We start from the raw sequence: 13,722 nt of genomic DNA, 5'->3' as shown, positions 1-13,722 counted from the left end.
GGGCAAATGCCCCAAGCGCAAAAATAATAGCAATCGCTTCTGATAATGTGTTCATCATTTTTAAAATTTTTTAAAGTTTTTTTCGGTAGTGTTATATTTATTTAAAAAAAACAACCTACAAAACGTTGTGTTTTAAAAAATATTCTTGAGCATCTTATTAGAAATAAAAAAATATATGACATCTATAGGTAATATACAATAATATATAATATTTTCGTTCGATGTTCATAATAATTACCTAGTAACTTTTATCTCTAGGACCTCGAGTTTGACGATCAGACCTAGTATAGGCGTAGTATATACCTATACTATAATATTATGTACTGGTCTTAACTCGTTTAAATACTTAGGATCTTAAAAAAATATATAAAAATTTGTTAAAGGGTAACTTTTGTATGACAACATTTTTTATCAACGCAAGGTATAACATTATTTCATACAGGCGATATACAATTAATGAAAATGTTATTAATTATTACTATTATTATTTTGTTATTTAAGAATATAATTTACTGTTAATTGTAACTAAATATATTATTTTGAATTAGAAATATTACTTGTGACTAGGCACATCATAAGGATTGGTGATATCTTTAAAGTTAAAATATTTATTTACTCTACAGCAATTCTTGTATTATTGTTGTTTTAACCTTTTCTAAAATGAATTAAGACATTTTTAAATGCGTCATTAATAGTGTAACCTGTGTTCAAATGTATTATTGTTGATAATTTAAGATAGGTACTACATGGTTTTATACCTTATAGTAGGCACTTATCATACATGTACCTATAATACAATATGAAAATAAAATAGTCTATAGTATAGGTTGAACCAATATTGTATTATTATAACTTTAATATTAGCGTGAATTAACCTATTGTTAAAAAAAAAAAGTTGAAAACATCATCTGTGTTTTTACTTACCTTGTATAAAATTTTAAATTCTTAGGTAGGTAGAAAAATAAAAATGTTCATGAATTATTAACTAAGCAAATTAAATTTTCTAACTAGTTATTAATAATTTCCACATTTTCATAATTTTCCCAATTTTCGTTTATTTGGTGAAATTTTGTTTTTCCTAGTTATTTAAAAAAATATTGTACAACATGAGAATTATTACTTAGACATTTTAAAAGCACAAACTAGATCTAGTTTGCTACTATAAATCACCCACAAAGTTGAAAATCAAAGCTTCGAAAGGTTATGAGTCATGGTCGACGACAGACAGAAAACCATTTATCATTATATAATTTTATCATATCCATCTATCGTATTTCAAACTTTAATCACATATTATACATTAAAAATACATTATTATTGCATCTAGTTTATAACTTTAAATTCATCTTTGGTAGGTAGGTACTTGGAAAACACGAATTCCATTTATATTAAATATACACGCAACAGTGCCAAAATATATCTAATTTAATGTTGTCTAAAAAATATGGAGATATGTTATTACTTTTTTGGGATTTTAATGAAAATAAGGAGATACACAATTCCACGTATATACACGTATATACATTATCATTCACAGTGGATTCCACACAATACAATGCTCATTGCCAATTGTCTTTAAAAAATAATTTTAGACATAAAAATAGATGATATTAATATTACATGTTAGACCTATTATAACATATTTTGGTTTTACCTCTAATTCTAGCTTTTTTAGATTCTAAGTGTAACGATAAAATATGTATTGATTTTACAATGATGTGTGTTTTTTTTTTATTTTTTTATTTTTGTGTCTGTCATCACCTTTTAGGACAGTAAAAGTGCTTGGATTTTCTTCAATAGTAACTTTTCTGATAGGAAAGTGAATCTAGTTGGTACTTTGGGGGGTCAAAAGTAAAAATTTCCTAGTAGTTTTCAAAAGCGACGCGAAAAAAAAAAAAATTAAGAAAAAAACGGGTATTTTTACGCAAAATCTGTTTTCGAGAAAATGGATTTTGGTTTTTGGTGTAACTCTAAAACAAATCACCGTAGGGACATGAAATTTTGACTGAATGTCTATAATTGCATTTCCTATACACCATAACATTTTCCAAATAATTTGACTCTTTTTGAGCTGTTTACGGACATTGTCAGTTTTCAATTTTTTTAGTTTTTTTTTCTATAAATATCAATAAAATTTTATCTGTTGAGTAAAAAAGCTTGAAAATTTAATAGAAGGCTCCTAGGTTATTGTTTCAAAGACAGATGAAAAAAATTAAAAATCCTTAGTCACAGTTATTATTTATAAGCATTTAAAGTTCAAATTTTGACAAAATACGGAAAAATCACGAAAATTAGCAAATTATTTTGAGTTGAGAATTCATAAAAATTTTTCTTTTTAAATCTAAGATTAGAATGTAATATAAGATTACTCATAAGTTTGTCTACCTTTATCAAAAAAAAAATGTCTAGAAGAAACTTAAATTAAATTTTTATGAGCGTCTGAAATTTATATTTTTACAACATTTGATATTTACTCGATTTCTCATGTAACAATTTTCTTATTTTATTGTAATTAAAAAACGAATGACTGTAGATACTTGAAAATTTCACTGAATGTTTATATTAGCATTTTCTATACGCCATAAAATGTTGAAAATATTTTGACTCTTTTTGAGCTGTTTACGGACATTGTCAGTTTTCAATTTTTTATTAGTTTTTTTTTCTTTAAATATCAATTAATTTTTATTTGTTGGGTAAAAAAGCGTGAAAATTTAATATAAGGCTCCTGATATATCGTTCTAATAGCAGTTGAATAATATTAAAAATACATATGCACAATTTTTTTTTATAAGCATTTAAAGTTCAAATTTTGACAACATTTATCAAATTTATAATTTATTAATTATTTTTGTGGTTAAAATTTATAAATTTTTAACTTTTATGGCTAAGGATTGAAAATTTAAAACAAGGCTCCATGTAAATAGGTTATATATAAATTACTTTATTCACAATAATATCATCAAATATACTTGGTAAAATCATAGGCTGACTGACCGTTTTCGCTCAGAATCGTTTTTCTTATACAATGATATTATATTATTGTATTCAAATTTAACACCATCCATTACAGTGTCCCACTTGTAACCTACTGTACAGCAGAGCGAAATCCACTAATCCACCTTTATTGTATCTGTCAACACTGTGAAGCAGTAAAACTGCTCAGTTTTTCTTCAACAGTATCTTGTTCGATAGGAAAGTGAATCTAGTTGGTGCATTCGGAAAGTCAAAATTTAAAATTCCCAATAGTTTTCAAAAGCTCCGGGAAAAACAACATGAAAATTAATGAAAAACGGGATTTTTTACGCAATATCAGTTTAACACGATATCGTTTTTTGTTTTTGGTGTAACTATAAAACAAATTATCGTATATACATGAAATTCACAATGGTTGTTTATATTTTCGGTGTCTATAAACAATAAAATTTTAAAAATATTTTGATTTATTTTGAATTGTTTAGAAACATTTTCGTTTCCAATTTTATAAGTCTTTTTTTCTATGAATGTCAATAAAACTTTATTTGTTGTGCAAAAAAGGTTGAACATTTAATACAAGGCTCCTACTGTATTGTTACAATGACATTTGGAAAATAAAACAGGGACTTTACCAAAATATATATTTCCAAAGTGAATGTAGTTAGTACTTTGGGGGGTCAAAAGTAAAAATGACCATAGATATATGAAATTTTGCCTGAATGTTTATATTAGAATTTTCTATACACCATAAAATGTATAAAATAATTTGATTCTTTTTGAGCTGTTTACGGATATTTTATTTGTTGGGTAAAAAAATGTAAAAATTTAATGTAAAGCTCCTGATATATTGTTACAATAGCAGTTGAAAAATATTAAAAATGCATAGGCACAATTTTTTTTATAAGCATTTAAAGTTCGAATTTTGACAAAATGTATCAAATTTAAAATTTAATAATTATTTTGTAGTATTATTTTCGACCCTAAAGGTTACCATAGGGTATGGTTACCGCAAAAAACGACTTTAAATCATAAAACGTTAGTATTTGAGAACCTCTTATTGTTTTGGCTATATTTTATCGCTAAGCATTATACAATTAATATTTTGTATTTACTAAATATCATTATAATATGGTTTTCTACACAAGCATAACAAATAAGAGTGTTTTTTTGTAGTAAATAGACAAAATAATATATTTTATGTTTATATCATATAATGTAAATAGTTATAGTTATAGTAACCCTTCAGATCATTTTTAGCGGAAATCGGTGACATCTTATTTTTTAGGTATAATAATAAATTAATACCTGTCGTTAATATCTATTGTATACCAATTAAATAAAATTATATTATATTTAAACTATGAAAATAAAATCTATTGTGTTAGCGTACAAATAAACATATTTAACGCAATGAAAAACATAAAAAAATCAATCAAAATATTTTTATTACGTAATATCGTAAACTTTAAAATTATTATATTTACGCATAATATTAGATAAGCTTATACCTGAATTCTGAATCCATTTTTTGCACAATACTTGGTCTTTTGGGAAACGAAATAATCTTAAACCTTCATGATTTTTAGCACTTTTTCCGCATTTGTAATATGCACAAATGTTTCCACTTTTCCGAGACATTTTGTAAGTTTTAAACAATTTTATTCAATCATATATTAATAACTATTAGAATTATAATGAAAAAAAACTTAAGTTATTGTGGGATGATCTGTTCACTTTAAAATTCACAAACAAACTTAACAAACTGTTAAAGTCAAACCAGTAGTAGATATAATAAACAGAAATTATAAACCTAGTTTCCAACTAAATATACCCAGTTCTATATAATAGCTCAATCCAGCTTATAAAATGTATATTTAATTAATGGTAGGTACTCAGAATAGAAATAGCATCGATTAAGTAAACTAAGTTTACAATCAATGGAAATTGTTATTGCAAATTATTTATATTCAAACCAGTATATTTTTCAAGCGTACGACCATAATATCCCCCCGTTCATAATAGTATTCCCCGTCAATCTAATTTTACGAAAATGTATAATTTCCAATGAACAATGCAACCGCGCTATCTATTGATATTTTTCATAATGTTTACACCAAGTTTCCAAATCGTGGGCTATCTATGTTTACTTAATCAGTGATATTATCATAATAACAAAAATTGTAATTTCTTGTTGTACCTACTTAATAATCTCGAATAATAATATTTACTTACATTTTGCTACGCCGATTCGCTTTTTCGTCTCTGAGATGACACATCAGCTCGCTAGGGTGAGAATTCGCTCAGTATTACGCTTCGGCGTGTGCAGCAGGGTGCGTATGTGAATTCGTTACGTTTAATATAATATTTTATATAATATAATATAATATTTTAGGTTCCACTCTATTTTCGTTACATGTGACGTGTGTAGTGCACGATCGAGAAACGATCAGTCAATGTCGGTCGGTCGTAGAACTTCAGAACGTTTCCTGACGAACGTTTCTTAGATGCGTCGTAGACAATCACCCCGAAACGGCATTAGTAGTTTATGATACGGATCTTAACATAATGTGTATGGTTGTTTTTTGGTTTTTCTGTGTTATTCTTAAAAGGTTGCTACCAATGCGTTTGTTATCCTTGTCTTACCAACGCACAAAATAAAAATTTTGTGTTTACTTGTTTGAAGAGTGAGCTGTTTATTTTGATATTGGAGAGAATTGACCTATTATCAAACTATCTGGTAAGAAAATTGTCTATGCTTAAGCGTTGGCAATGTTTTTTGATATTTTAATTTTCAAGCATGATTTGGGTATGTAAAATATCACAAATTAAAAATGCTAATATCTCGCTTGAAAATTAAAATATTAAATAAAAGTCTAAGCTTAAGCTTAGATAATGTTCTTTCCTGAAAGTTGGATAATAGGTCAATTCCCTCTAATATCAAAACTAACAAGCACACTATTGAATCTAGTGAACAAAAACTTGGTATGTCACATCCATACCCGTGTAGGATGGTGACAACAGATGCATGGGTAGCGTCCTCTTAAGCCTACCATTTAACTATAATGTTGGTTTTATTGTATTTAACTGTGCAATAATTTCTGTGTATAATACCTACTGAAAAGAAATTGTGACAATTAATTGACTGTATAAAACTATTCAAGTTAACTTTTTTTTTTATAAAATTGTAAAATAATATATTTAATAAAGTTACATAAAATTATTTTTTTCAGAGCAAAAAGGATATTGTAAAATTATGCAAAGTGGAATTATCAATTTTTTTTAACAAACAGTGGATCCTATATTTATAATGGTGCGTATCATACTAGTTCACCTGCATTATATAGAAAATAAAATAGTCAAAAAGTGAATTTTCGGAAGTTTAAGCCAAATTTTAAAAATACATTAATTGTAAATATTAATAATTTCATTGAAGTAATTCATCAGTTACTCTTACATAGCGGAGTCGGTTTGTCAGCCTAAAATATTTTATATTATATTTATATTCTTATTATTAATATAGTAGCCGGTAAAGCTTTGGCAGTAGTAAAGCTTTTTGACCTATCAAATAAAACTTTATTGACATTTATGAAAGAAAAAAAAATTGGACACAAGTCAAAATATTTTGAAAATTTTATGGAGTATAGAAAATGCTATTATAAATATTCAGTTAAAATGTCATGTATTTACGGTCATTTGTTTTAGAGTTATTTAGAGAAATTTGGTTGAATGGTTTTGAAGTGCATTGCACATAAACTCGTTGTATGCGTAATTTTTAGATATATATATAATTGAAAGATATGCTCGCGTTACAAGTACATTATAACAATTTTAATTTTTAATTATTTAATACTAATGTATAATTTAATTATATAATATAAATGGAAAAATTCAAAATATTCAATTTGTACCTAAATCTAATTTTTAACAATGCAATAGAAAAATGTTTATTTGTGTCTAGAAGTACATTTTTTAAATTCTTTTAAAATCAAATTTTTTTTTTAGTGTATTAATTTGAAACATAATAACTTTATTCAAAATAATAGTTTTAGGAATTACCTGACATTTTATAGTTCTTAAATTATTTATTATATAATATATAATTTTCATAATATTTTTCATACGTAATATTAGTGCCAATTTTTATTTTTATTTATCAGGTCATTCTAATATTGCACTCTGTATATACCTATACTGGCTATAGTATAAAGGCATATCTATACGTATTAAATTCTAAAGATTAATGAAAATATGTAATTTAATGTTAGTTTTTTTAAAATTTTAATATTAAACTTCAATTGGTTGAACTGGATACACAAAAATTGACTTCCCATAATTAGTATACAATTCTGCTACTAAAGGTACGAAAGGGAATATATCATATAATATTGAAGAAAAAATGATATCTTCCATGTTTATTGGATATTTTTTATTTTTTGGATTACTTTTTACTCTTCATTAAGCTATATGTAAATATTAAATGACTTCATAAACGTTAATTATTGCATTTTATAATTACTAGTTAAATCGTAGTAATATTTGTTGTGAAATTTACAATAAGCTGTCTAAAAGCTGAATGGATATCAAGTTACTGGATATCAACAATGTTCCTATTATATACATCCCAATCGATAGTTAGTGGAAAAAATATAATACACACTTTGAGAATATAAATGGGACAATTTGAATACCAGCAAATGAATTCAATATGTAACTAAATATTATGAAAATTATTATTAGTTAATTAAGAAGGATTAAACTATTTTAAGTCACTTTCCTCACATCATTACCGTATGGCAATTGAGAAAATACTCTAAAAAAAGGTTTGTTGGAGAAACAATAACAAAAATTCAAGATTATAGTCAATATCAACACCAAATCAGTTGGTATTTTTCTATAATTGTATTAATGTATGTATTAACTTATATTATTTTGCAGTGTTTGCTGATGGAGATGTAACAAAAGGGGAAAGAGGAAGATACATTGCTGTTAGTTCTACTTTTGATCCTCTTAACCATACAGTATACATTGGTATAATTCCTGTAAGAACTACTTCAGTATACAGTCGTAGAAATCGAATACTTAAAATATGTTTTGGGTAATTGTATATTTATCATAAATATTTTATGTACTTAAATGTAATGTTTTAAAATTATTTTGTTGTATTCAGACCTTCTATATTATTAACAACTTCTAAATCTGGGTCAACATCAACAGATACTTCTCTTTTGTAGAACATTATTTTAATGCTGTAATTCTGGTGATCGTCTTCTGCCCTAAATCTCGTTCCATCATACAAACATGCTTCCGCTTATGTTTTGCATAGGATTCAACCCTGTCATCCTAATATTGTAAATAATATAACGCTTAATAAAACATTAAAATGTAAGCTTTTGAGATCATCAAACAGTGTTTAATTTGTATGTTAATGTTATAAGTACCATATAGACAACACAATATAACATTAATGAAAACCTCATAACTGATTTCTAATCATTTATTATTTTTAATTATAATTTTTTTAGATTCAAATTATTCTTGGTGTTAATAACAAAACAAAACTTTAAATTTGTTTCTTATTTACTGCTGTTTAACTACTCTTAAATTATAACAACATTAAATAAATGTCCTTTCTTAATAAGTATGCAAATTCAGTCTTGACCCATGATTCAATGATAGTAATGATTAATAAATTCAAATTCCTTTATTATATATTTGGTATATACAATCCCAAGCACTGGACTCCAACCATGCTATTGAGTTGAAAAGGGCAGCGGTGCCCCCATAACAAGCATTGGTCGAATCTACTCCTTCGACATTGTTACAGTTGTCAAATAAACACATTAACATGGATTTGATACTTTTGGACTTGTCTACTGGTGTTTCGGTTCCCACTTCGAGTCGTCCAATATCTGAATAACCTTAGTTGTATTTAAATGTATAATATAAAATCATTAGATACATTATCTGGTATAAAAATATACATACATACTTGTTCTTGTACGCTGCATTAACAAACTTACTGCAGTTAAACACAATGAGACAACATATTCGCAGTCTGAACAAAATGCCATGCGCTCTTGACCCAGACCGATTGTATACTTGCCTTTAGATACACCACCGTGCACCTCGAGGTCAGTCTGGTTTACATATGTAGATGGTACTACTATCTCTAAGGCCAGTATGCCTACGTGATCAGGCCATTTACCTTGGGTGTTATCCATTTTTATACTATGACTTTAAACAAAAATTTACATTTATATACAAAAAATCATTGGTACTTTTTACAGTTATAATGAAAAGTGAAGATGTGATTGATATGATGAAAAAATAAATAACTTACAATATCTTACTTCAAAAATATAAATATTTTACTGGTTTAATAGAGTAACTGTCAGCAAAAATAAGACAACGTTTATATAGTATCTATTGAAATTGTAATTATGTAATTAAAAAAATTAATTATAGTCAATAAACCATGTAATGGGAACTACATTGTGATAATGTGAGTCAAACTTTATAAAAATGATATTAATATGCTAACTTTTTATTGTCTAACTAAATATTAATCGCAGTGTGTGAAAATCGGGCTATTGGCTATTGTAATTTATATATAGTTTATTTACAGTTTGAATTTCCCATTAAATATAATGATCAGTAAATTATATAAAATTACAAATTATATTATTATAATATGTATACTAATCAAAATGAACAAAAATATACGAATAAATTATACAATAAACTTTTATTGCTATATCCATAAACTAACTCAATGATATTGTAAAAATAAAAATTTCGTTTAAATATGCATTTATGGATAAAGTCTTAATATATTGAGACTTCAGTGCGTAATGTGTATATAATGTTTACAATTTTATATCTAACCTGTTATACTAAGACATAAAAACTACAAATTAAGAAATTAAGAATTTCTCACCTTTAGGTTTATACCATACAATTAAATGTAGAGCACTTGAAGCCATCCATACTTGATTAATATTAATAAAATTAGGTAAAAAATAATTAAAAATTCTATTATTTATTTTGATTTCACTTATTATGGTATATTATATAAGACATATTTTATACACTGATTATTTTATTAATAGCTTGAAATACACAGCCTCTCTGTGATAATTGATTCATAATGGTAATAATGTTAACACAATCGTCTATAAATAATAAATAAAAACAATAATAACTTTATTCTCCATAAATGTTTACTTAAAATAAATATTACCAATTCCACTGTGAATATTACCAAATTGTTTTGAATTTGTTGTCTTAAGCATACTTTTTATACCTAACGGATATTGTCCCATTGTCAGAGCAAATAATTATTAAAATAATCACAATAAAAAAAAAAAATTTTTCAATTTATAATTAGTTGAAAATGTTGAAATACCTTTTTAATATTTATCCAAGTACACATGAACTCTGGAATTTTTATTGTTGAAGGAAACAATTTACATTGTTCAATGAACATGTTGCCTATGTCCCAGTTTCCTGAAGTTACGATGATGGATTTTTCTTTTCCCATACTATTAGTGTGATCCTTATGCCAATTACAAAAATTGAAGAAAACATCATCAAATAGTGGGCTATTACTAACCATATCCTAATATTCATAACATAAACAGAATTTTTTTTTTAATAATTAAAAGCTCTATTTTTTAAAATAATAATGTGTAAACTAGTATAATATAGTAAAATTTAATAAATATACTAAGATATTTTTTTTTTATTGTGTCAATTGTATATAAGTAAAATGTATGTTTTATACAATATAATATCATGATGCATTAATCATTATATTTTGTGTATTCTTACGTGGCCGGATTTATACTATCTGATTTCGGGGCAAATCATATTTAGTAGCCTACACCAGTGGCGGCTCTTGGTATGATGCACAAGAGCACATGAACCACCCAAAAAAATTTAAAAAAATATAAAAATAAGTAGATTCATATAGTAACATTAAATTGATTATTATGCAGATGGTCTGTAAAAAAATCTGTTTTTGCAGTTTTTATGTTGAGAAATGTGTCTATAAACGATTAAATAATTTGTGGAGCACAAATTGTTTGTGCTCCAGATGGCCGTGTAAATATTAGCTACATGCCTCGACACGTGGGTTAGTAATATATGATAGTTTGGAGCACATTCAATGTGTGCACCAAACCTATTTTTATCATGTCGCGTCATTCGTACGTTAAACACTGTATATTATCCATTAATTACTAAGATATTGTGTTTATGTTCATAAATCATAAATCAATAATAACCAATTAGTTAGTTTTTCTAATTTATTTATATTTTAATGTGGTAAAAAGCTTAGAAAAATTAATTTAGATAAGTAGGTACATTATTTTGGTATGCACCTATAACAAAATTAATATTTTTACCACCTTACATAGATTATTAGGTATCTTGTACATTTCTTGTGCACCACTGCCACTGGCCTACATTACGAATTGTAAGTTAAAGTCTAATATTTGATACTGTTTCTAAATTTATAATATCAAAAATCTAAAAATCTAAACCTAACTTCCTTATATCAGGGTTGGCAAGAAAATGCCCAAACTAAACCAAAAAAAAAACCAGGGCTGATTTTCATATGTCAGTCATAAACAAAAATATAATATTTTAAATGAAAACAAAATAACTGTACAGTTTATATATCTTATGTCAGGTTGCTAACAGTTTCCTATAATTGATCCATTAAATTTTAGTCAACCAATAATTAAATCAATTTTTTCGTACAAATCAGCATAAATGAACACAAAATTATAGTAATTATGTATGTATGGTTTCAAGAAGTAGTAAACAAATATATAAATTTAGGTATTATACATAACCTTATTTCTCTTTAACATTTATATGTATTATTCTATTTACGACTTATAACAAAAATAACAAAATACAATTACAATATTTTATTATTTTCGGGTTTATGACAAGTTTCCCTAAAACCTTTCGTCATATCCGGCCTTATAATTTTATATAATATAAGTAATAAACTAATACATAAATAGATAATATTAATACAAACATAATATGAAAGATATTATATTATTATATTATATATTTTTCATCAGTCATATTCCATATATTTTATAAAGATATGTCATAAACGGACAAAAATATAGGTATATTATTAATATTTGCATTACTAATGAAAATAAATAGTTGTTTTAAGTATACCTATACTGTTAATAAGTAATTTGGAAAAGTCAATTAGTAATTTATTAATTAGTTTAAATAGTAGTTCTAACAAATTGAATTACAAAGCTTAACAGTAGTAGCATTGTTTTTGAAATACCATACTTGTGTAATACCAGTCAACTGTGTACAATATTCTGTCAGCACTGTATGAATTATTGGTTTGACATATGAATGAAAAATTGATACTACTTCAAAACCGCCTTTGGCCCTATTAAGTTCGACTAGTATACACGGAAATTCAATTATTTCCTAAAACAAATATATTAAAAACTATTAATATGACATTACTTAGTTAAACAGTAAGTAAATTAAAATTTTAATATGATGCCTCAAAACAATTTGTTTATATAACACTCCTTATTTTTTATCAATATGTATTGGATATAACATCATTGTCCTAATATATTGTAAATTATGATTTTATGATTCTGGACATAAAATTAGTAAGTATTAAACTAATTTTAATACATAATTAATATGGTATGGGTATATTTGTTTAACAATTGTATACAGCAGAAACTTAAGAAAATGTAGTGTAACAACTTTATATAGTGCCATACTGGAAATCATACTATCAAAGCGTTTTTTTCAAGTACAGTAATGTCAAAAAACTGAAGTAAACTGAAGAGAAAATGTATGAATTAGTTCTAATCAAAATGTTTAGAAGACTAAATTAGACCATTAGAAAATGGATAAGACAGTTATATAACAATTTGTATTTATTAATAATTATTACATTTAAATATCCCACTTCTAACTTTATCCAAATATAAAACAGGTAAATAAGTTTCTACATTCTTATTAGTTTATTATCTAAATTATATTTCATCTGTAAAATATGTTAAATTGAATATTAAACCTTGTGAAAAATCCAGTTATAATTAAGTGATTATATCCATTTTTTTTTCTTTTAACAAACTAATAATTAAGTTTAATACAATTGTTATACGCTAAAAGTAAAAATGAACCTGAGGGTTTAGTAAATGAGCCCCATTGTCGCAAATAGCTTCAAAATCTAAGACAAAAAACTTAGTATATGGTTGTGACATATTAGGTCTTGTAATTGATTCTGCATTTGGCTGGTCCGTTGACCGGATAAACATTGTTTTATTGAACACCAATTTGTACTTATGAAATATTTGTGGTCGGAATAAGACATTAAACTTCATCATAATTTACAAAATGTTAAATCTATATAAAAAAAGTAAAAAGATCAATCTCCAATCTCAATAGGTCCAGTTGTAGTCCAGAACATCTCCCTCTTATCAGTCATCGTTTTCTGATGAGTTGGTTATCAGTAATCACAATACTGCATAACAATATTATTATTATTATTATGTTTGTAATATTACTTATCTTAAAAACTGCTTCTCTGCTGCAGTTCTAAATTGTTATAAACATTCTTCACATATAAATCAAATTTTAAGATTAAAATATAAATAATAATTATTATTGTGTTTATACTAATTACTATTAATTATAAAATAATTATATTATAAGTTCTGTATAATCGTGTACCTACTT

General features: G+C 25.5%; 2 protein-coding genes and 1 long non-coding RNA gene across 4 annotated transcripts; 1 reads left to right on the top strand and 2 right to left on the bottom strand.

The window, feature by feature from the left end:
• Positions 1 to 5,169: 5,169 nt before the first annotated feature.
• On the top strand, positions 5,170 to 8,417 carry LOC132937307 (uncharacterized). 2 transcript variants are annotated; one of them, XR_009663648.1, is made up of 5 exons: positions 5,170 to 5,303; positions 5,366 to 5,542; positions 6,204 to 6,283; positions 7,909 to 8,068; positions 8,141 to 8,417. It is a non-coding gene; the product is annotated as an uncharacterized LOC132937307 (long non-coding RNA). The 2 variants fall into 2 exon arrangements; XR_009663649.1 differs by having other exon boundaries at positions 5,170 to 5,307.
• Positions 8,418 to 8,664: 247 nt separating this feature from the next.
• Positions 8,665 to 9,194, bottom strand: LOC132934447 (hydroxymethylglutaryl-CoA synthase 1-like). The gene is made up of 2 exons (XM_061000749.1): positions 8,963 to 9,194; positions 8,665 to 8,891 (listed from the first exon to the last, which is right to left on the bottom strand). The coding sequence occupies exons 1-2, from the start codon at positions 9,192 to 9,194 to the stop codon at positions 8,665 to 8,667; spliced, it is 459 nt and encodes a 152-aa protein (XP_060856732.1).
• Positions 9,195 to 10,000: 806 nt separating this feature from the next.
• LOC132937414 (ERI1 exoribonuclease 3-like) lies at positions 10,001 to 13,411 on the bottom strand. Its single transcript, XM_061004236.1, has 5 exons — positions 13,167 to 13,411; positions 12,301 to 12,447; positions 10,381 to 10,591; positions 10,214 to 10,312; positions 10,001 to 10,145 (listed from the first exon to the last, which is right to left on the bottom strand). Exons 1-5 carry the CDS (start codon positions 13,368 to 13,370, stop codon positions 10,057 to 10,059), a joined length of 750 nt encoding a protein of 249 aa, XP_060860219.1. The 5' UTR covers positions 13,371 to 13,411; the 3' UTR covers positions 10,001 to 10,056.
• Between the last annotated feature and the right edge of the window lie 311 nt (positions 13,412 to 13,722).

This window comes from Metopolophium dirhodum, chromosome 1, assembly GCF_019925205.1.
Source record: "Metopolophium dirhodum isolate CAU chromosome 1, ASM1992520v1, whole genome shotgun sequence".
NCBI classification, from domain to species: Eukaryota; Metazoa; Arthropoda; class Insecta; order Hemiptera; family Aphididae; genus Metopolophium; species Metopolophium dirhodum.
Note: the sequence above shows the minus strand (reverse complement) of the source record. Positions and strands in the feature narration are given on the sequence as shown.

Bases quoted from the DNA above. Each gene is read 5' to 3' on its own strand.
- LOC132934447 (XM_061000749.1), bottom strand. From the start codon at position 9,194: ATGGATAACACCCAAGGTAAATGGCCTGATCACGTAGGCATACTGGCC. The intron at 8,892-8,962 runs GTATGTATGTAT...AATACAACTAAG, and splicing joins AATGCAGCGTACAAGAACAA to GTTATTCAGATATTGGACGA.
- LOC132937414 (XM_061004236.1), bottom strand. From the start codon at position 13,370: ATGATGAAGTTTAATGTCTTATTCCGACCACAAATATTTCATAAGTAC. The intron at 10,592-12,300 runs GTATGGTATTTC...TATGAATATTAG, and splicing joins AGTTGACTGGTATTACACAA to GATATGGTTAGTAATAGCCC. The intron at 10,146-10,213 runs GTAATATTTATT...TATTATTTATAG, and splicing joins TAATATTCACAGTGGAATTG to ACGATTGTGTTAACATTATT.